The sequence below is a fragment of the Hemiscyllium ocellatum genome, chromosome 18, assembly GCF_020745735.1.
Source record: "Hemiscyllium ocellatum isolate sHemOce1 chromosome 18, sHemOce1.pat.X.cur, whole genome shotgun sequence".
Taxonomy (NCBI): Eukaryota; Metazoa; Chordata; class Chondrichthyes; order Orectolobiformes; family Hemiscylliidae; genus Hemiscyllium; species Hemiscyllium ocellatum.
The window spans coordinates 16858989-16876369 of NC_083418.1; the positions used below are offsets into that span (position 1 = coordinate 16858989).

Genomic DNA, 17381 nt, shown 5'->3' on the forward strand with positions numbered 1-17381 from the left:
TCGAGTTAGTGGGGCACGACCTCCCCTGTACAACACCACACCGTCTATCGCTAATCTATCCATTTGATTCTAAGTGGGCGGCACGGTGGCACAGTGGTTAGCACTGCTGCCTCACAGCGCCAGAGACCTGGGTTCAATTCCCGCCTCAGGCGACTGACTGTGTGGAGTTTGCACGTTCTCCCCGTGTCTGCGTGGGTTTCCTCCGGGTGCTCCGGTTTCCTCCCACAGTCCAAAGATGTTCAGGTGAATTGGCCAGGCTAAATTGCCTGTAGTGTTAGATAAGGGGTAAATGTATGGGTGGGTTGTGCTTCGGCGAGTCGGTGTGGACTTGTTGGGCTGAAGGGCCTGTTTCCACACTGTAAGTAATCTAATGGTAAATGTGTACAGATCTTGCCCCCGAGAAGCTTTTCCAACAATTTCCACACCACCGACATGAGACTCACAGGCCTGTAGATTCCTGGATTATCCTAGCTACCCTTCTTAAATGAGACAACATTGGCTATTCTCTAGTCCTCTGGGACAATACCTGCAGCCAAAGAGGATCTAAAGGTATCTGTTAATGCTTCAGCAATCTGTTCTCTTGCCTCCCTCAATATTCTAGGAAAGATCCCATCAGGACCCGGGGATTTATCTACCTCAATACTTTTTAAGACGGACAACACCTATTCCTTTTTAATAGCAACTTGGCTTAGAAACGTGACACTGCCTTACCTGAGATCATCCACACTTGGAGATCTCAAACTCAAGAAATCCATTGGATTTCAGATTAAATGGAACATCTTTAGACAGTAATATCATTCAGCCTCCATCTGGGTTTGTTACCTCATAACTATGAGCTGCCTGAGACATACATTATGAGAGGGCGTGTGAGATTGTGGTTAAACATCCTTCAGACTGCTAGGTGCTCCTAATCACACATCTCACGATGTAATGGGTTAACTGTGGAACAACTGCTCACCAGATACCACCTCTCAGTGGAGGGAGAGGGCTAAGGAAATGCAAGTCCCTCTTTGCTTTTGTTGTGGATTGGGTGAGAGGTGGCAGTGGGAATGGCTGCTTGTCGCACGAGTCCAGTTGGAGTGGCCTTCCGCTCTCAGACTCTGCTCAATAGTTACCCTGCGGGAAGCCTTGCAGCTGATTCCCCTCACAGGAAGTTTGCCGTCAATTGGAGGAAATTGCATCATCAGTGCCGTTAACCTGAGGCAAAAAAAAGAGCAGCAGCTGGGCAAGCTTCATCAAATTAGAAAGGATTCAAGGACTAAAGTCAATCTCGGAGCCTGACAGCTCTCAGAGCATGATACGTTTTCTCTCTCTCTCTCTCTCTCTCTTATGCAGGAAAAGATCCAGGTCACAGAGACAGCAACTAAGTTACAAGGCAAATAGTAGCAAGTGACAGAAATGGGGAGGCAATAGCTTAATGGTATTATCGCCGGCTATTAATCCGGAGACCTAGGTAATAGTCTAGGGGAACTAGGGTCAAATCTTGCCATGGCAGATGAATTCAATAAAATTGGGAATTAATAGTTGAATGATGACTGTGAATCCATTGCTGTTTGTCGAAAAACTTATTTGGCTCAGTTATGTCCTTTAGGAAAGGATACTGCTATCCTCACCTGGTCTGGCCTGTATGTGACTCCAGACCCACAGTAATGTGGTTGACTCTTAACTGCTTTCTGATTAATCAGGGATGGGCAATAAATGCTGACCTAGCCAGTATCACCCTCATTCCAGGCATGTATTAAGAAAAGGCTAACTGGGAGAAACTGGAGATAGTCGCTGGTTGATTCCATTCTGTGGGGTGGCACTATGGCTGAAGTGGGGGTTAGCACTGCTGTCTTACTGCCCCAGGGTCCCAGGTTCGATTCCAGTCTCGGATGACTATCTTTGTGGAGTTTACACATTCTCTGCTTTCCTCCCACAATTCAAAGATGTCCAGGTTAGGTGGAATGGCCATGCTAAAATTCCCGTGGTGTGTGGGGATGTGCAGGCTATGTGGATTAGGCACGGGAAATGCAGGGTTATCGGGATAAGATTGGGGGTGGGATACTCCTCAGAGCGTCAGTGTGGACTCAACGGGCTGAATGGCCTGTTTCCACACGATCAGAATTCTACAATTCAATCTCTCATTCACCCCCGTGTGCATGAACAGCAGTGCACAGGAACATAAAAGCTATAAAGGAAAGGTCAGTGGGATATTCTGTTGAGAGCGTTGCAATACAAAGGGAAGAAGATTGCTTCAGTTAGACTCAGTCTGGGAATGGTAGTGCTGGAAAAGCACAGCAGGTCAGGCAACATCCGATGAGCAGGAGAATCGATGTTTTGGGCCTGACCTGCTGTGCTTTTCCCAGCACCATTATCTTGACTCTGATCTCCAGCATCTGCAGGACTCACGTTCTCCTCGGCCTGGGAACTGCCTTGTGTACCACACCTCAGGAAGCATGCAGGACCCATGGAGGTTCAGCAAATTTATACTGTTAAAGAGTCTGGACAGGTTTATGAAACGGTTAAAGAGTCTGGACAGGTTTATGAACCAGGCCTTTATTCCCTCAAGGTTGAGTAGTGAGACTATTACGAAAGTTGGGTAGAGAGGAATAAACTATTCCCTCTGAATGGGACAGCACAAAAATGAGGGGGTCACGATCATAAAAAGTTATATCGAGCCTTTGACATAATGCCAAGGTGCTTCACAGAACCATTACAAAACAATGTGAAATAACTCTACTGAAGCCAGTATCCTGTCATCAGGTTACCCTTTATTTCGACATGAACAGGCCTTGACTATAGCACTGGCTCATTCAGGGTCAGGGACCAGCATCTCTCACACTCACCCTTTTCTGTCAACCTGATTGGACCAGACTTAGCAGCCCCAATCAGGGAACTCATATTCAATAAGGTCCACTTGGCTAAACCTCATTACAATCACCACAAGGGGAAACACAGAATTAAAGAGCACTGATATGTTCAGGATTGTAAGGCTAGAGGAGACGAGAGAGATAGGGAGAGGGGTGAGGTGACCGAGGAATCAACGTACAAGGACGGGACTTTCAAAACCATGTCATTGTTTGACCAGAGGGCATAAAACCATAGAGTTTTTACAGTTAGGAAAGAGGCCCTTTGGCCTATTGTATCTGTATCAATCACTGAGCATCCAACTATTCTAAACCCCTTTGTAAGCACTTGTACTGGAGCCTTGTGTACTGTGGAGTTTCAACTTTTCATCTGAATAATCCTTAAATCCAGTGTACCAGCCTCAACCGCCCTTTTAGGCCGTCAGTTCCCAGACATCCCTAACTCTCTGGGTCAAAACACGTTTCGTCAAATCCTGTAGCTCACGTGGAGACTGGGCCCAGTGCTCCTTACCTGAAGGGGAAGTGTGAGTCAGTAAGGACAGGAAGATGAGACCTGGTCAGAACTCATTCATTGTTAGTGATTCTCCACCCCATGTGTTAAGGATGAAGGCTGGAGAGAGCAGTTCCATTACACTGCGTGGACGTGGAGATGCAATGGGACAAGAATGTGTAATTAAACGGGTCGGACAATGGAGATGTGTCCAAAGGGAAAGGAACAAGGGAAAGTTTACCTTTGCCTCAGTCATGAGTGAAAAATGATACGATTCAGCTTGGTTATAGCTGAAAGAAACCTTACCACGTTTGCTGACCTTAGCAACAATGTCCTTCATGCAATAATCTCCCTTCTCGGTAGTTGCTATTGGCTCAGCATCCAGGTGTTCTCAGGTATTAGTCTGTCTGAGGGGCTGGATTTACTGAAATCTAAAACAGCATTAACACTCTGCTTGTCTCAGTGGGTGTGTCAGCAAGTCCTCAGAAAGTTTGAAAACCTGGTGATGGTCAATGTTAAAACAAAAAGATGCCCTTGACAAGACACGCAGATCCTCCAATGGGAGGGTGGTTGCTTTGGAGCACAGACTGAAGATGTATATTAGGGCCAGGAGAGGTCCCAATGCAACTGACTCTGTGGTGGTCCGTCAGGAAACAAATAAACTCAACATAATGCCCTCCCAGAACGTTCCCAGCTCTGAACTGGAGTCAGTGAGTGGTGCCAATATACTTAGTCTAATAGCTAGTCAGGAAAAGGTGGAGGAATTAATGTCTATTGCAACTTGTGGGTAGCTATTAAACTGACCCCAACAATTCACCTTTAACCTCCGTTAACTGACCATCCCAACATCCACTCGAGGTCACTAATAAACCAAAACACTGCAGGTGCTGGAAACCTGAAATAAAAACCAGAAAGATCTGGAGAAACTCAGCAGATCTGTCAGCATCTGTGGAGACAGAAAAAGAGTTAACGCTTCAAGTCAGATGTGTTCCCTCTAAACCTCATGGACACCTGACAACTTCCTAGCAAGTACGGCCTCAACTCCCCTGCGACACTCGCTCACGCTGTGTCTGTCCTTAAAATGTAACCATGATGTGCAGGTGCCGGTGTTGGACTGGGGTGGACAAAGTTAAAAATCACACAACACCAGGTTATAGTCCAACAAGTTTATGTGGAAGCACTAGCTTTCGGAGCGCTGCTCCTTCATCACGTAGGTCCATTCTTGCAATCAATAATACAACTCAAGAAAATGTATAACAGAAAATCGACTTTGCTCCAGAAAATCAAGAGATTGAGTTAACATTTCAGTAGAGTCATAGAAGCCCACAGCATGAAAACAGGCCCTTCGGCCCATTCTGCCCAGTTTTCACAATGTAAACTAGTCCATTTGCCTGCATCTGGTCCATATCCCTCCATACTACCCCATCCATGTACCTGTCTAAATATTTCTTAAATGACAAATATCTTTCATTTTTCATCCACAGTCTAAAACAAAGGAAATCAAAAGATGTGATCTCTACAACTACATGAGAGGAGAGTACTGATTGGTTGGTGTTGGGCTCTGATTGGTTAAGGACAAGCCAACCATTATTGCTGTGAAAGATGAGCCAATAATGGCTATCACTTACTTTGCTGAGTTAAAGAGGCACAGTGTGTGTACATGCTCCTTCTCCCTGTGAGGGACATGTGAGTGTGTCACACAGAAAGCCTGACTGACAATCCAAAATCATTGTAGCTCTAGGCCCAACCCTCTTCAGTTGCTTCATCACGAATCATCTCTTCATCATAAGGTCAGAAATGGGATGTTCTCCAAAGATTGCACAATGTTCAACACTATTCGCAACTCCTCCGACACTGAAGCAGTCCATGTACAAAGACAGCAAGATCTGGACAATATCCAGGCTTGGGCTGACAAGTGGCAAGTAACACGGGCAGGCCACACAAATGCCAGGCGATGATGATCTCAATGAGGGAATTGTGTCACCACATCTTGATATCGCATTTATATCCCACAAATTTAAAAAAAAGCATGTGTAATAGCTGTGATACCATCTTCCTGAATAAACGTCAGACATCCTGAATAGAAACTATTGTAACATGGTTCAGTGACACTAAGTTTTCAGGAACATCAGGTTTTCACACCCTAATCTTTAGATAGACAGTGTTAGAAAATAGTCATGAAGAGGAGAGAAATGGGCAGGCTTTGTTGAAGCTGTTTTCTGTTTCCTGGTACCTGAATCCTCTTTTATATTTGCCTGACTTCAACACTCAATACTGACTGCCATTTCTAACATCAGGCTGGTGTTCCTATTTTTTAAATTTCTGCTTCGACATAAGTTTGAGAATGTCTGATTGCAGCCAGCTGTTAAAGCAGTAAATTATATTTTTGGAACAGCAGCATTTTCACTGTATCCTGAATTGTCAATCTTGTGGTGTGCTCTACGTCAGTTGACAAAACAGCAATGGTGATATACTGCCCATTAGTGACAAAACTAAACAATCCTCAATATTTCGTTGTGACGCAGTCAGGATTATTCTCAATAACAATAATGATTTTACTGACGGTCACGGTACCTTGCATGCTGTGTATTCATTAATGTGTTAGAATGATCCAACATATCAAAAATTAAGGAGTTGGTGGATGGGTTTTGTGACTTGTATAAATGTCAGATGATACTGTTAGCTGGGGTGATAGAACCAGATTCAGGAACTCCCTGCAAAAAGCAGGGATATGTTGCCACCATGTTCTCAACCACCTGTACACCTTATATTTAAGCATCCAGTTTCTATTCTAGTCTTTTCCTGTCTCTCCCAGTCGTCCCTACAACTTAGCTTCTCCCCAATGCCCACCCCTGCCAAATTAGTGTCGAATTATCAAATCCCTGCAGTGTGGAAGCTGGCCCTTCTGCCCAACAGATCCACACCAACCCAGTCCCCTATCCTATTACTCAACATTTACCCTTGACTAAGGCATCTCCCTGAACACGACGGGCAATTTAGCATGGTCACCTAATCCACCCACCTTTAGACTGTGGGAGGAAACTAGAGCACCCAGAGGAAACCCACGCAGACACGGAGAGAATTTGCAAGCTCCACACAGACAGTTGCCCGGGGCTGGGATCAAAGCCGGGCCCCTGGCGCTGTGAGGCAGCAGTGCTAACCACTGAGCCACCATAATCATTGACTCCCCCCTCAGATCTGGCCAATTTCTGTGCCCTTTGCCATAGTGCTCTCTTGCCCTATCTTACACGTGACTCAAGGGGAGTGTGCTGCCTGGGACAGTGGTGGAGGTGGACTCAGTATGAGATTTCAAAAGGGAGCTGGATAAATATTCGGAAGTGAGGAACTTAGCTACAGGGATATAGCTGGAGTGTGGGACTAGTTGGGTACCTCTTTCAGAAGCTGGTACAGAAACAACGGGTCAAATGGCCTCCTTCTGTACTCTAAATTACTATGATTCTAAGACTCCTTGTGGAAGTACATTTCTGTGACTTCTGATCTGGTACTGAATGCTAACATTCATCACCGATCTGTCAGAAGTTACAACCAAACTGTGGTGGGTGCCTTGACTGCAGAGGCATCACAGTGGAGACAAATCTCAGCCCATCACCACTGGCTGGTTGGTTAGCTCAGATGGTTAGTGGGGGCTGCTAGAAATGCTAAGGTTGTGGGTTCAATCCTCATACTGACCAGGTACATAGTCATGATTTGAACGCTGTGGGTCCGCCCTTGCGGTGTTTGTGCACTCTTTTGGGGGGCGGCTTGGTGGCTCAGTGGTCAGCACTGCTGCCTCACAGCTCCAGGGACCCGGGTTCGATCCCAGCCTCGGGTGACTGCCTGTGTGGAGTTTGCACGTTCTCCCTGTGTCTGCGTGGGCTTCCTCCGGGAGCTCCAGTTTCCTCCCACAGTCCAAAGACGTGCAGATTAGGTGAATTGGCCTTGCTAAATTGCCCGTAGTGTTCAGGTTAGGCGCAGTAGTCAGGGGTAAATATAGGGAATGGGTCTGGGTGGGTTACTCTATGCAGGGTTGGTGTGGACTTGTTGGGCCGAATGGCCTGTTTCCACATTGTAGGGATTCTGTGGTTCTGTGATCAAGACCTATCAGACAGATACCATAAGTGGGAGCTTGCAACATCACACTGCATTATTGAGGAATTAGCATCACGTCAAACTATTAAGAAATGTTGTTAAACAACAAAAAAAACAGACCAACAAAGTGAGGCTTGCACCCAGTACCAAAACATCAAGGGCCATGTACTTCAGAAAACAACTGTCAGGGGACCCCACACCTGACTGGGCAAGACAAGGAGGGTTTGGATGATATTGGTAGCTACCAGGGAAAGCCAAAGGGACAGACCATGGGAACAACCTTGCATTACATAAATGAGAAAACGAGGTATTCTTAACAGGCCTCATTCTGACCAGCTCATTCCTATCCAGTTTCAAAAGCGAAATCAGGTGGACCCATCATTCTGAGAGGTCCCAGTCTTATAAACCAATCCAAATGTCATCATTACCTTTGACCGGTGAATCTCTCCATCATCATCCTTTCCGCCAACGCCAAGAATTTTCCTGGTCTTTAGCCGGCTCACCAGGTCGGTTTGGCTGTGCTTCTTCACCAGAGGGGGTTGTGGTTTGGCAGCCATGTTTCCCAGCTGGTCAGACACTGAAACCGAGAACAGGAAAATGTTACAAGATAGAGAGAGAGAGAGAGACAGAGAGACAGAGAGAGACAGAGCAAGAAAAATAGACAGAAAGAGCTACCAAGTCCCAACCCAGATGGCAACCGTGGCTCAGCTGCTAATCCATTCTCCTCCTGTGTTGCAGGCCCTCACTTCAAGCCTCACTCCAAGGCCCGAGTATCAAAGAGAACCCTCCAGTGCAGTACTGAGGGAGCGCTGCTCTGCCTTTCACATGAGGTGTTAAACTGAGGCCCCCAGGGCTTGCTCGAGTAAATGTGTCAGATTCTCCAGGACAAGTCTGAGGGTCAGCAAGGGTGTTATCCCTCGTATCCTGGTCAATATTATCCTGCAAACCAACAGCAGGGAAAGAGGCTGGGCATTACCCGGATGCTGTTTGTGGGTGTTTGCTGAGCCACTAGTGACTGCCACATTCCCTGCACAGGCTAGATTTCAAAATATATGTGAAATATATTTTTAAAATACATTTTAAAAATATATGTTTTTAAACGGAAGTCCTGCTGTCTCCTCCTTTCAGGGAACCCAGTTGTGGTTATATAACTGATTGCACAAGCGCCCCCCCTCCCCCCCCTACCTACAGGCACAAACTCAGTGAGGCACTTCTTACATTGTAACAATGGTTATACTTTAGTGACTGCAATGTATTTTCTCTGTTTAATGACTACTTTGGGAAAGACGTATTATCCAATCAGCACTACTTCATCTTAGCAGCGCTCTATTGAATTGTCATCTTTCTGAGGTTATAATTGTGATTGCAGCTCTGCTGAAGAAATTCCCTTTCATTACGGCATCTCATTATTGGACATCTTGTCTCTTTTTAAAAAGAACAATACCTCACTTTCTGCAAGCGATTACTGGCAATATAATTCTGACATATCTGTGTACACAGTATTGGCAAGTCTGTCAGTTAGTGTCCATCCCTAACTGCCCTTGTGCTTTGTGGCTTGCTAGGCAATGTCAGGGGGCGCTTAAGAGTCAGTTTGCCCTGGGTTTGGAGTTACATGTAAGCCAGACCAGATGAGGACATCAGATTTCTGTCCTCAAAGTCCCAAATTGGGTGCTATAATGCTCATCAACAGTTTCATAGCCACCCATTAGACTATTCTTATATTCCAGATTAATGCACTGAATGTAAGCTGCCTTGGTAAGATTTGAACCCGTGGCCTCAGTACATTAGCTTGCATTTGTCTATTGTTCATCCAGTTGACACCATTCCACCACCTCCCTCATAGCTGTAAGATTGTTCTTCTTCATGCAAATCAATTGCAGGGAGCATCTCTCTGACTATTCAGCAGGTCATGGACTCTTATCAGGAGGTTCACACCAGGCAAATGCTTCTTCACAACAAAGAATCAGCAATATATGGATGAGAGGCCTGGATAGAAGTGAAAACAAGCATCCTGGGATGGAGGTGTGCCCATGATGAATAAGTGAAGATGGGCTGATTGGCCTCTCCATTGGTAATTATCTTGCTGTTTCTGATATGACAACAGTGCGAGCGACAGGACATTCTCATCACACATACAGACAGCACTTCGAGATTGAACAGTCCATCCACTAGAATGTGATCACTCTGCGAAGAGGTGGGTGGTGGTGAGGGTTTGGGAACTGCCTCCAATCCTGCCTTTGTTAGTTACAGACAAAGGCAGTGCAAGGAAGGACTCTGCCCTCCTCAAACGCTCCAAATATCCATATTTAATGACCATTCCGATGCCCCCGTGTTTTGCTTCCAATCATTTCCACTCCTAAAAGTGAGGAGCTCACTGGGCACAGCTCCACAGGCACCAGGTATTTAAGTCTAAGTGTTCCAAGTGTTCCTGAGACTCAGAAAGGTAGATATGGTGGAATAATATCTGCTGGTTATAAAATTCAGAACTTCAAAATCATGTCAAGTAAGGTAGTGGGAATCTGAAACGCTCGCTGCGAGTTTATTGGGTAAGAGCACCAATGGGTAAAGAGTAAAGTCAGTAAGAAATGTGGATTAGTCATGATTTAACTGAATGATAAATGTAAATTTATTTCATATTGTTATTTGTACCTGGGTACAGTGAAAAGTGGATAATGCCACAACATTCCAGCACCATCTTGAATTACAGAATAAATTGCTGAATAAATTGTATTTGTGGTAAAATACTGAATAAATTAATAATAAATTGATATTACTAAAACATTATTACGGGCACAGTGGCTCAGTGGTTAGCACTGCTACCTCACAGTGCAAGGGACCCATCTTCGATTCCTGTCTCAGGTGACTATCTGTGTGGAGTTTGCACGTTCTCCCTGTGTCTGTGTGGGTTTCCTCCGGGTGCTCCGGTTTCCTCCCACAGTCCAAAGATGTGCAGGTCAGGTAAATTGGCCATGCTAAATTGTCCATAGTGTTAGGTGCATTAGTCAGGGGTAAATATAGGGGAATGAGTCTGGGTGGGTTACTTTTCGGAGGGTCAGTGTGGGCCGAATGGCCTGTTCCCACGCTGTAGGGATTCTAATCTAATTATAACCTAAAACTGCAACAGCTTCAGAAATTCATCTTTTCCTCTCCATAGCCTTCACCCTCTCTGCTTGTCCAGTCACCACCATCTGACATCGTCACCTAGGATCCTGGCACTGTGCTCCTTTCCTGCTGTCACCGGTTTTGTCACTACCACGCCCGCCAAACCGGAGATGGTCACGCCACAGGGGTCTGGCACCTTCTCCAACACTGGGCATCGACTGACGGGGTCCTGGCTCATCTTTCAATGGCACCACCCATGCAGCAGCTTGGACAAGCTGAATGGTGCATTCTTGTTTTTTGCGTTATCCTCTGAAACCTAAAAGACACCATTCTTCACACTGCAGCTGCTGGTTAAAAATCAAAAAAAATAAGCAGGCAAGTTGACTACATTTCCCTTTTATAGCCTGTAGTCATCTCCCAATGCACTGGTTCAGGTAACTAATCAACCACACAGCAGGATGAAACTAGCAGTCCGCTCACCGTTACATGTTAAAGATGGTTCTTTAACTCAGTCAACATTCTACAACTGATTCGCAAAGTCAATACATTGCTGTTTGAAAAGACTATGTAAAGCATGTCACTATGAAATGTGACCACCAGTCAATCTCCAATCCATCTGATCCAATCCCAACACTGCGAGCTTTCATGCAGAACACCTGCCTGTAAGTTACAAAGTGAGTTAAAGTAATGGTCTCAGATTTGCAACCATCTGACCAAACAAAGGATTAGTCCCTTTTTAAGTCTTTTTGTGACCAGAACTAATCACGTGCAAATTCCACAAAGCATTTCATACTGACTGCTGTGATATTCAAAGGTCTCCTTTCTCTGTGGTGATATTATAGTTAGGGTTCTGGACATAGTATCCCATTTACTTGTATCTCAATTTTCATTGATAACATTTTGTTTTTCAGCCCAGTGTGAGGGAACTGAATCATGAATGATCGTTCATTTCCATGTTATGGGGGAGATTGTTCTGTTTTAACATTACAATAGTAACGACACTTCATACTTTATTAGGTTTGAAGTGCATTAATCCATGGGGACATTAAAGAGGTTGTGTAAATGCAAGTTGGCTCTTTCTTTCGCATGATCTAATTTTCCAGCAGCAACATTTTCTCAGTGTCTTTTAGATTTCATTAAAGATTTGACTTGAAGACTTAGACACATCGAAAATTCTAGATGCTGGTTTGATACTTTTGTCTAGAAATTTGAGCATTGGCCTGAAATCAAATGTTGCCGTTTAGCCCTGGAAAATCTGCTCCATTTCCCAAGTTACACCGGCAACTCAATTTTATGTTCCTTCTATTAATTCTCATTAACTGAAAACAATAACAAAGATCTTAACAATGTTATCTGCAAAGAAAAACAAGTCGCAGTTTTATTTTTGGTGATACTTGGAAACAAATGAATAATTGAAAACTGACTAAAAAGTCTACTATTGCTTGAGTTTGTAGGCAGTTTATGAAACACAAGGCTGAGGGATTAAGACAAGCAGTGCTCCTTAATAAACAAAAGAAATTGGATGTAATAGCTTAATTGAACTATTACACATATTTTGCAACAGTTATTGAATGTATTCATTGTAATTATTAACAATGGAAAGGAAATCTACTTGTACACACTTCCATAAACAATGTAATTGTACTTACTAAATTTATACTTGCAGATATCCCTTAGGTTAAAAGATACACGGTTAGATCTACTATTTACTAGTCTCCAGGCACATTACCTCCCTGTTTTCCTCATTTTGAATCAATTTTGGGGCGAGATTTTCATTTCAGAGGTAGAAATCATGCAATCTCAAGACCAATGTGAGTCTGGATATCCTAAGAGATCTGGGGTCTAACTGGAAATGAAGCCAGGCAGTGGGGTGTAAAACATTTACTTTCATTCCCAAAAAGCCTCAGCTCAAAGCCCAGCTGACCACTTACACTTGTAAAATTATTAGGCAGTTGGATTGCAGACAAGAGCCCATAAAACTCCCCATTAAACAATCAGACTTCAGATCTGCTATTTCAACCAATGACTTGACTGAGTGCATAAAAAGAATGGGTGAAGATTGGACATTTACAGGCTGTTATTATACTAAGCCAACCTTTCAAAAGCGTGAAACATATTCTAATTCTTTATCCATTGAGGGAACTTCAGTTAACCTTGTCTGAAGATGTTTCCATATTTACAATGTTGAACTGATCTTTGCCTGCAGAAAGAAATAAGAATCAGAAAAACAGATTGTTTTCTGGATAGTTAACTACATTCTCCAATCATAACACTGTCATGATTCACAGGTACAGCTCATGTCACAGCATTTAACGATGAACTGAAAAGGAAGAAAAACCATTTTATTTACTTTGAAAATCTAGTCATGGCTACATGCAGCTGGTATAAAAACACAGCCGCTAAGGTCCAGGCGCTCCCATGAAACCACACCATTGACTGAAGTTGAGTTCTCAACAAGCCCACAACTCATTTGCTCCTTTAGCTCAGAGTGAGCATGTTGAGTACTGACTATGTCACTGGCCACTGAGTCAGAGTCATACAGCACAGAAAGAGGCCCTTTGGCCCAACTTGTACGTACCAACCAAACTAAACTATCTTATTTGCCTAGTTTGGCTAATACCCCTCTAAACTTTTCCTCTCCTTGTACCTGTCCAAATATCTTTTACATGTTGTAATTGTACACTTCCTCTGGCAGCTTGTTCCATACATGCACCACCTTATGTGTGAAAAAGTTGCCCCTCAGGTCCCTTTTAAACCTTTCCCGTCTCGTCTTAAACCTATGCCCTCTACATTTGAACTCCTCTACCCTGGAGACAAAACCTTGGCCACTCACTATATCTACGCCCCTCATGATTTTATAAACCTCTATAAGGTGACCCCTCAGCCTCCTACACTCCAGGGAAATAAAGTCCTATCTAGTCTCTTCAATTATCTCAAACCTTTCTGTCTCAGGGACATCCTTGTAAATCTTTTGTGCATCCTTTCTAGTTTAACAACATCCTTCCTGTAGCGGGGCGACCGGAATTGTATACAGTACTCCAAAAGTGGCTTCATGAATGTCTTGTGCAGCCGTAACACACCCTCCCAACTTCTGTACTGAATACTGTGACTAATGAAGGCCAGCTTGCCATCACTGTTTACCTGAGAATCACTTTCAAGGCACAATATACCTGCACCCGTAGGTCTCTTTGCTTGCCAACATTCCCCAGTGCCCTGCCATTAACTGTGTAAGTCCCGTTCTGGTTTGTCTTACCAAAATCCAGCACCTTATTAGAATTAAACTGTATCTGCCATTCCTTGTGATTCCTGCCTTTGGTCAGGGGGCTGAAATTCTGACTGTCCTACTCAGTAGCCGTTTTCATTCTGCTCCTACCTCCTTGAGGTTCCTGCAGGGGATCATGATGATCAGTATCTACCAGCCAGGGACACTGCACATTCTATCAAACCCATTTTGCCCCACTGATGTCTCAGCATTGAGCTGCCACACTGAAGGACCGATAAACTTGAATGGGACGACTACCCTGAGCTCCCCCCACCCCGGTCTGGGACCAAGCTGCAGAAGCAATCTGCGGACTGGGGAAAGGGAAGGTCCATTGCTTGGAATTTCTCAAAGCCCAGCCAGAACAACGGTATTCACTTGATGAAATATTGTTGAGCAGTTGGAATGGGCTGGAGCAGTTTGGAAGCCATGTAGAGCACAGGAAATACCTGTGAATAAAGCTGAGCTGTTCTAAAAATATTAGAATACAAATTAAGAGATTGTAGCAAACACTGTAATGTCACGTGTATTTTGCTACAATATACTGTGAATAAGCGTGGGATAGTGTTGCTACTCTCTGCCACCATCTTAAAACACAGAAACGTAAATCAAAACAGAGAATATAAACGCAGAGAAGTGAAGAAATAAAGAAAGTGTCTGGGGAGATCTAAATGTGGAATAGGTGTAAAGTGACTAATTAAGAGAGTGGGAATACTAAGTGGTTAAGACAAACATTTTCAAGATTGTCACACATTGCTGAAAGTTATAAGATTAGTATGTCATAAGTGAAGGAAACAATATATAAAGACAAGTAGAGAACATCTGCTCAATGATTTGATTTGATTTATTGTTGTCACATGTACCTGAGTACAGTGAAACGTTTTTTTTGTGAGCAGTACAGGCAGATCATAGCAATCAAGGACATACAGATCACAGGGCGCTGAGACAGTGCACAGGAGGTACACAAAGCAAGATCAACATTACTGAAGTTGCAGAGATGCATTCATGAGGGGACAGTGAGGTCTGCAGATGCTGGAGATCAGAGTTGAAAGTGTGTTGCTGGAAAAGCGCAGCAGATCAGGCAGAATCCAAGGAGTAGGAAAATCGATATTTTGGGAAGGAGCCCTGATGAAGGGATGATGCATTCCTGATGAAGGACTCCTGCCCGAAACATCGATTTTCCTGCTCCTCGGATGCCGCCCTGACCTGCTGTGTTTTTCCAGATCCACTCATCAGTCCAATAACAGCAGGGAAGAAGCTGTCCTTGCTCCTGTTGAAGCTCCAGCACCTTCTGTCTGATGGAAGAGGTTGGAATAGAGCATCACTGGGATGGGAGGGCTCTTTACTGATGTTGGTAGCTTTTCCAATGCAACGAGAAGTGTAGATGGAGTCCATGGATGGGAGGTTGGCTTCTGCTCTGGTCTGGGTTTCTTACTGCCCTTAGGGTTCGATGTATATTGAAGCTTGATTAAATCACACTTGGTGTACTCTCAGCAATTATTAATGTGGTTATCTTTTCTAATCGATTATTCTTGGCGTTTCTCATATCAAGATTTATTTTAGAACAAGCATATCCAGGAAGTATTTAGAGATTTAGGATTGTTAATTTTATGTCTGGGCTGATAAGATTTTTCTGATACCCCCAAACTTTATTTTCAAGTGATCACAGCTTTAAATGGTCATTGGCTATTTCTGTGAACCAAGTGAACGATGAAGGTTGGTAGGACTTTTGGGGCTCACTGAGAGTTGAAATGCAACATTCTGGCAACCTTGGGCAGCGTCAAAAGCAGTTATCCTGTTCAGTCATCACCTTAATAGGTCTGTTGAAATAAGTGCATTGTTGGCAAAGAAGGAGAGGTGGCAAGAGTTTGGGGGCTGAGCCAGAAATCTATTAAATGTTTGGATACTATGTTCTGAAATAGCAGGCAATGCAGCGTAAGCAGAATGAGTGGCTGAGCACTGAAGCCAACACATGAAGCTTTGTTGATTTTGTTTTCCCTTCCATATATTTTGTTAAGTGGAAATAGTTTAGACTTGAATAACTTTATTGGTTCGCAGTAAGCTGGAGTGCACTTTCAGAAGCAGAACATCTCAGTGAACAGACTGTCACCAGCCCTTTGACAGTGTGTCCTGCAGGATTGCTTCCAGAACAGTCAGATTGCCAAACTCCCTTTGAAGCCGGCTTTGGCACTCAGCGGCCTGGGCCCGATTGCTGGCGGCTTACAACCCAACTTTCAAAGCACTACGCATTCGTTTTACTTCGGCGACAAATTTTCTGGATCAGAAATGGAGCAAATCGGAGCACGAGTCGGCCATTCGGCCCTTCGAGCCTGCCCCATTCGATACGATGGTGACCGATCGTGCAAGCTCGGCATCCCATTCCCATTTTCTCTCCGTACTCCTTGATCCCTGAGCTGCAAGGGCCCCGTCCAGCTCCCTATTGAATATATTGAACAAAATGGCCCCAACAGCTTCCTGTGGGAGAGAATGCCACAGGTTCACAGTGAAGAAATTCTCCCTCATCTCAGTCTTGAATGGCTTACCCCTTATTCTTAGACTGTGACCCCTAGTTCTGGACTACCCCAACATCGGGAACATTCTCCCACATCTGACCTGTCCAGTCCCATCAGGATTTGATGTGTTTCTGTGAGATCCCCACTTCATTTTTCTCAATCCCAGTGAGTACAAGCCCAGACGATCCAGTCTTTCCTCATATGTCAGTCCTACCATCCCGGGAATCAGGCTGGTGAACCTTCGCTGGACTCCCACAATAGGAAGAATGTCCTTCCTCAGACTAGGAGACCAAAAGTACACACAATACTCAAGCTGTGACCTCACTGCGGCCCTGTATAACTGCAGCAAAGCATCCTTATTGCAAGACTCAGACCTTCTCACTCTGAAAGGCAGCATGCCATTAGCTTTCCTCACTGCCTGCCAACCTTCCACCATCACAACCAGGTCCTGCTGCACCTCCCCCTTTCTGAAACTGCCACCAATCAGATCATAACCTGCCTTCTGGGTTTTTGCCACCAAAGTGGATTAACTCACATCCATCCACATTATATTGCATTTACCAAGAGGTTGCTGACAGTAGCCAACCTGTCTAGGTCAGCATGCTCCGTTAGCTGGACAGCTGATTGGTGATCGAATAGTGTGGTGCTGGAAAAGCACAGCTAGACAGGGAGCACACACAGTCAGACAGGGAGCACGCACAGTCAGACAGGGAGCACGCACAGACAGACAGGGAGCACGCACAGACAGACAGGGAGCACACACTGTCAGACAGGGAGCACACACTGTCAGACAGGGAGCACACACTGTCAGACAGGGAGCACACACTGTCAGACAGGGAGCACGCACAGTCAGACAGGGAGCACGCACAGACAGACAGGGAGCACGCACAGACAGACAGGGAGCACGCACTGTCAGACAGGGAACACGCACAGTCAGACAGGGAGCACGCACAGACAGACAGGGAGCACACACTGTCAGACAGGGAGCACACACTGTCAGACAGGGAGCACGCACTGTCAGACAGGGAGCACGCACTGTCAGACAGGGAGCACGCACAGTCAGACAGGGAGCACGCACA

At 44.8% G+C, this 17381-nt stretch overlaps 1 protein-coding gene across 3 annotated transcripts in view; it reads right to left on the reverse strand.

Moving 5' to 3' along the window:
- LOC132824141 (tumor protein p53-inducible protein 11-like) overlaps positions 1-17381 on the reverse strand; it is a 129217-nt gene that overhangs the window by 73147 nt on the left and 38689 nt on the right. For 2 of the 3 annotated variants that reach the window (XM_060838401.1, XM_060838398.1), the window contains exon 2: positions 7857-8005. In XM_060838401.1, the coding sequence (XP_060694384.1) occupies positions 7857-7985 (129 nt within the window). In that variant the 5' untranslated portion in view covers positions 7986-8005. Of the gene's footprint in view, positions 1-7856; positions 8006-12625; positions 12731-17381 lie in introns of all 3 variants that reach the window. The other variant, XM_060838399.1, reaches the window with a different exon arrangement.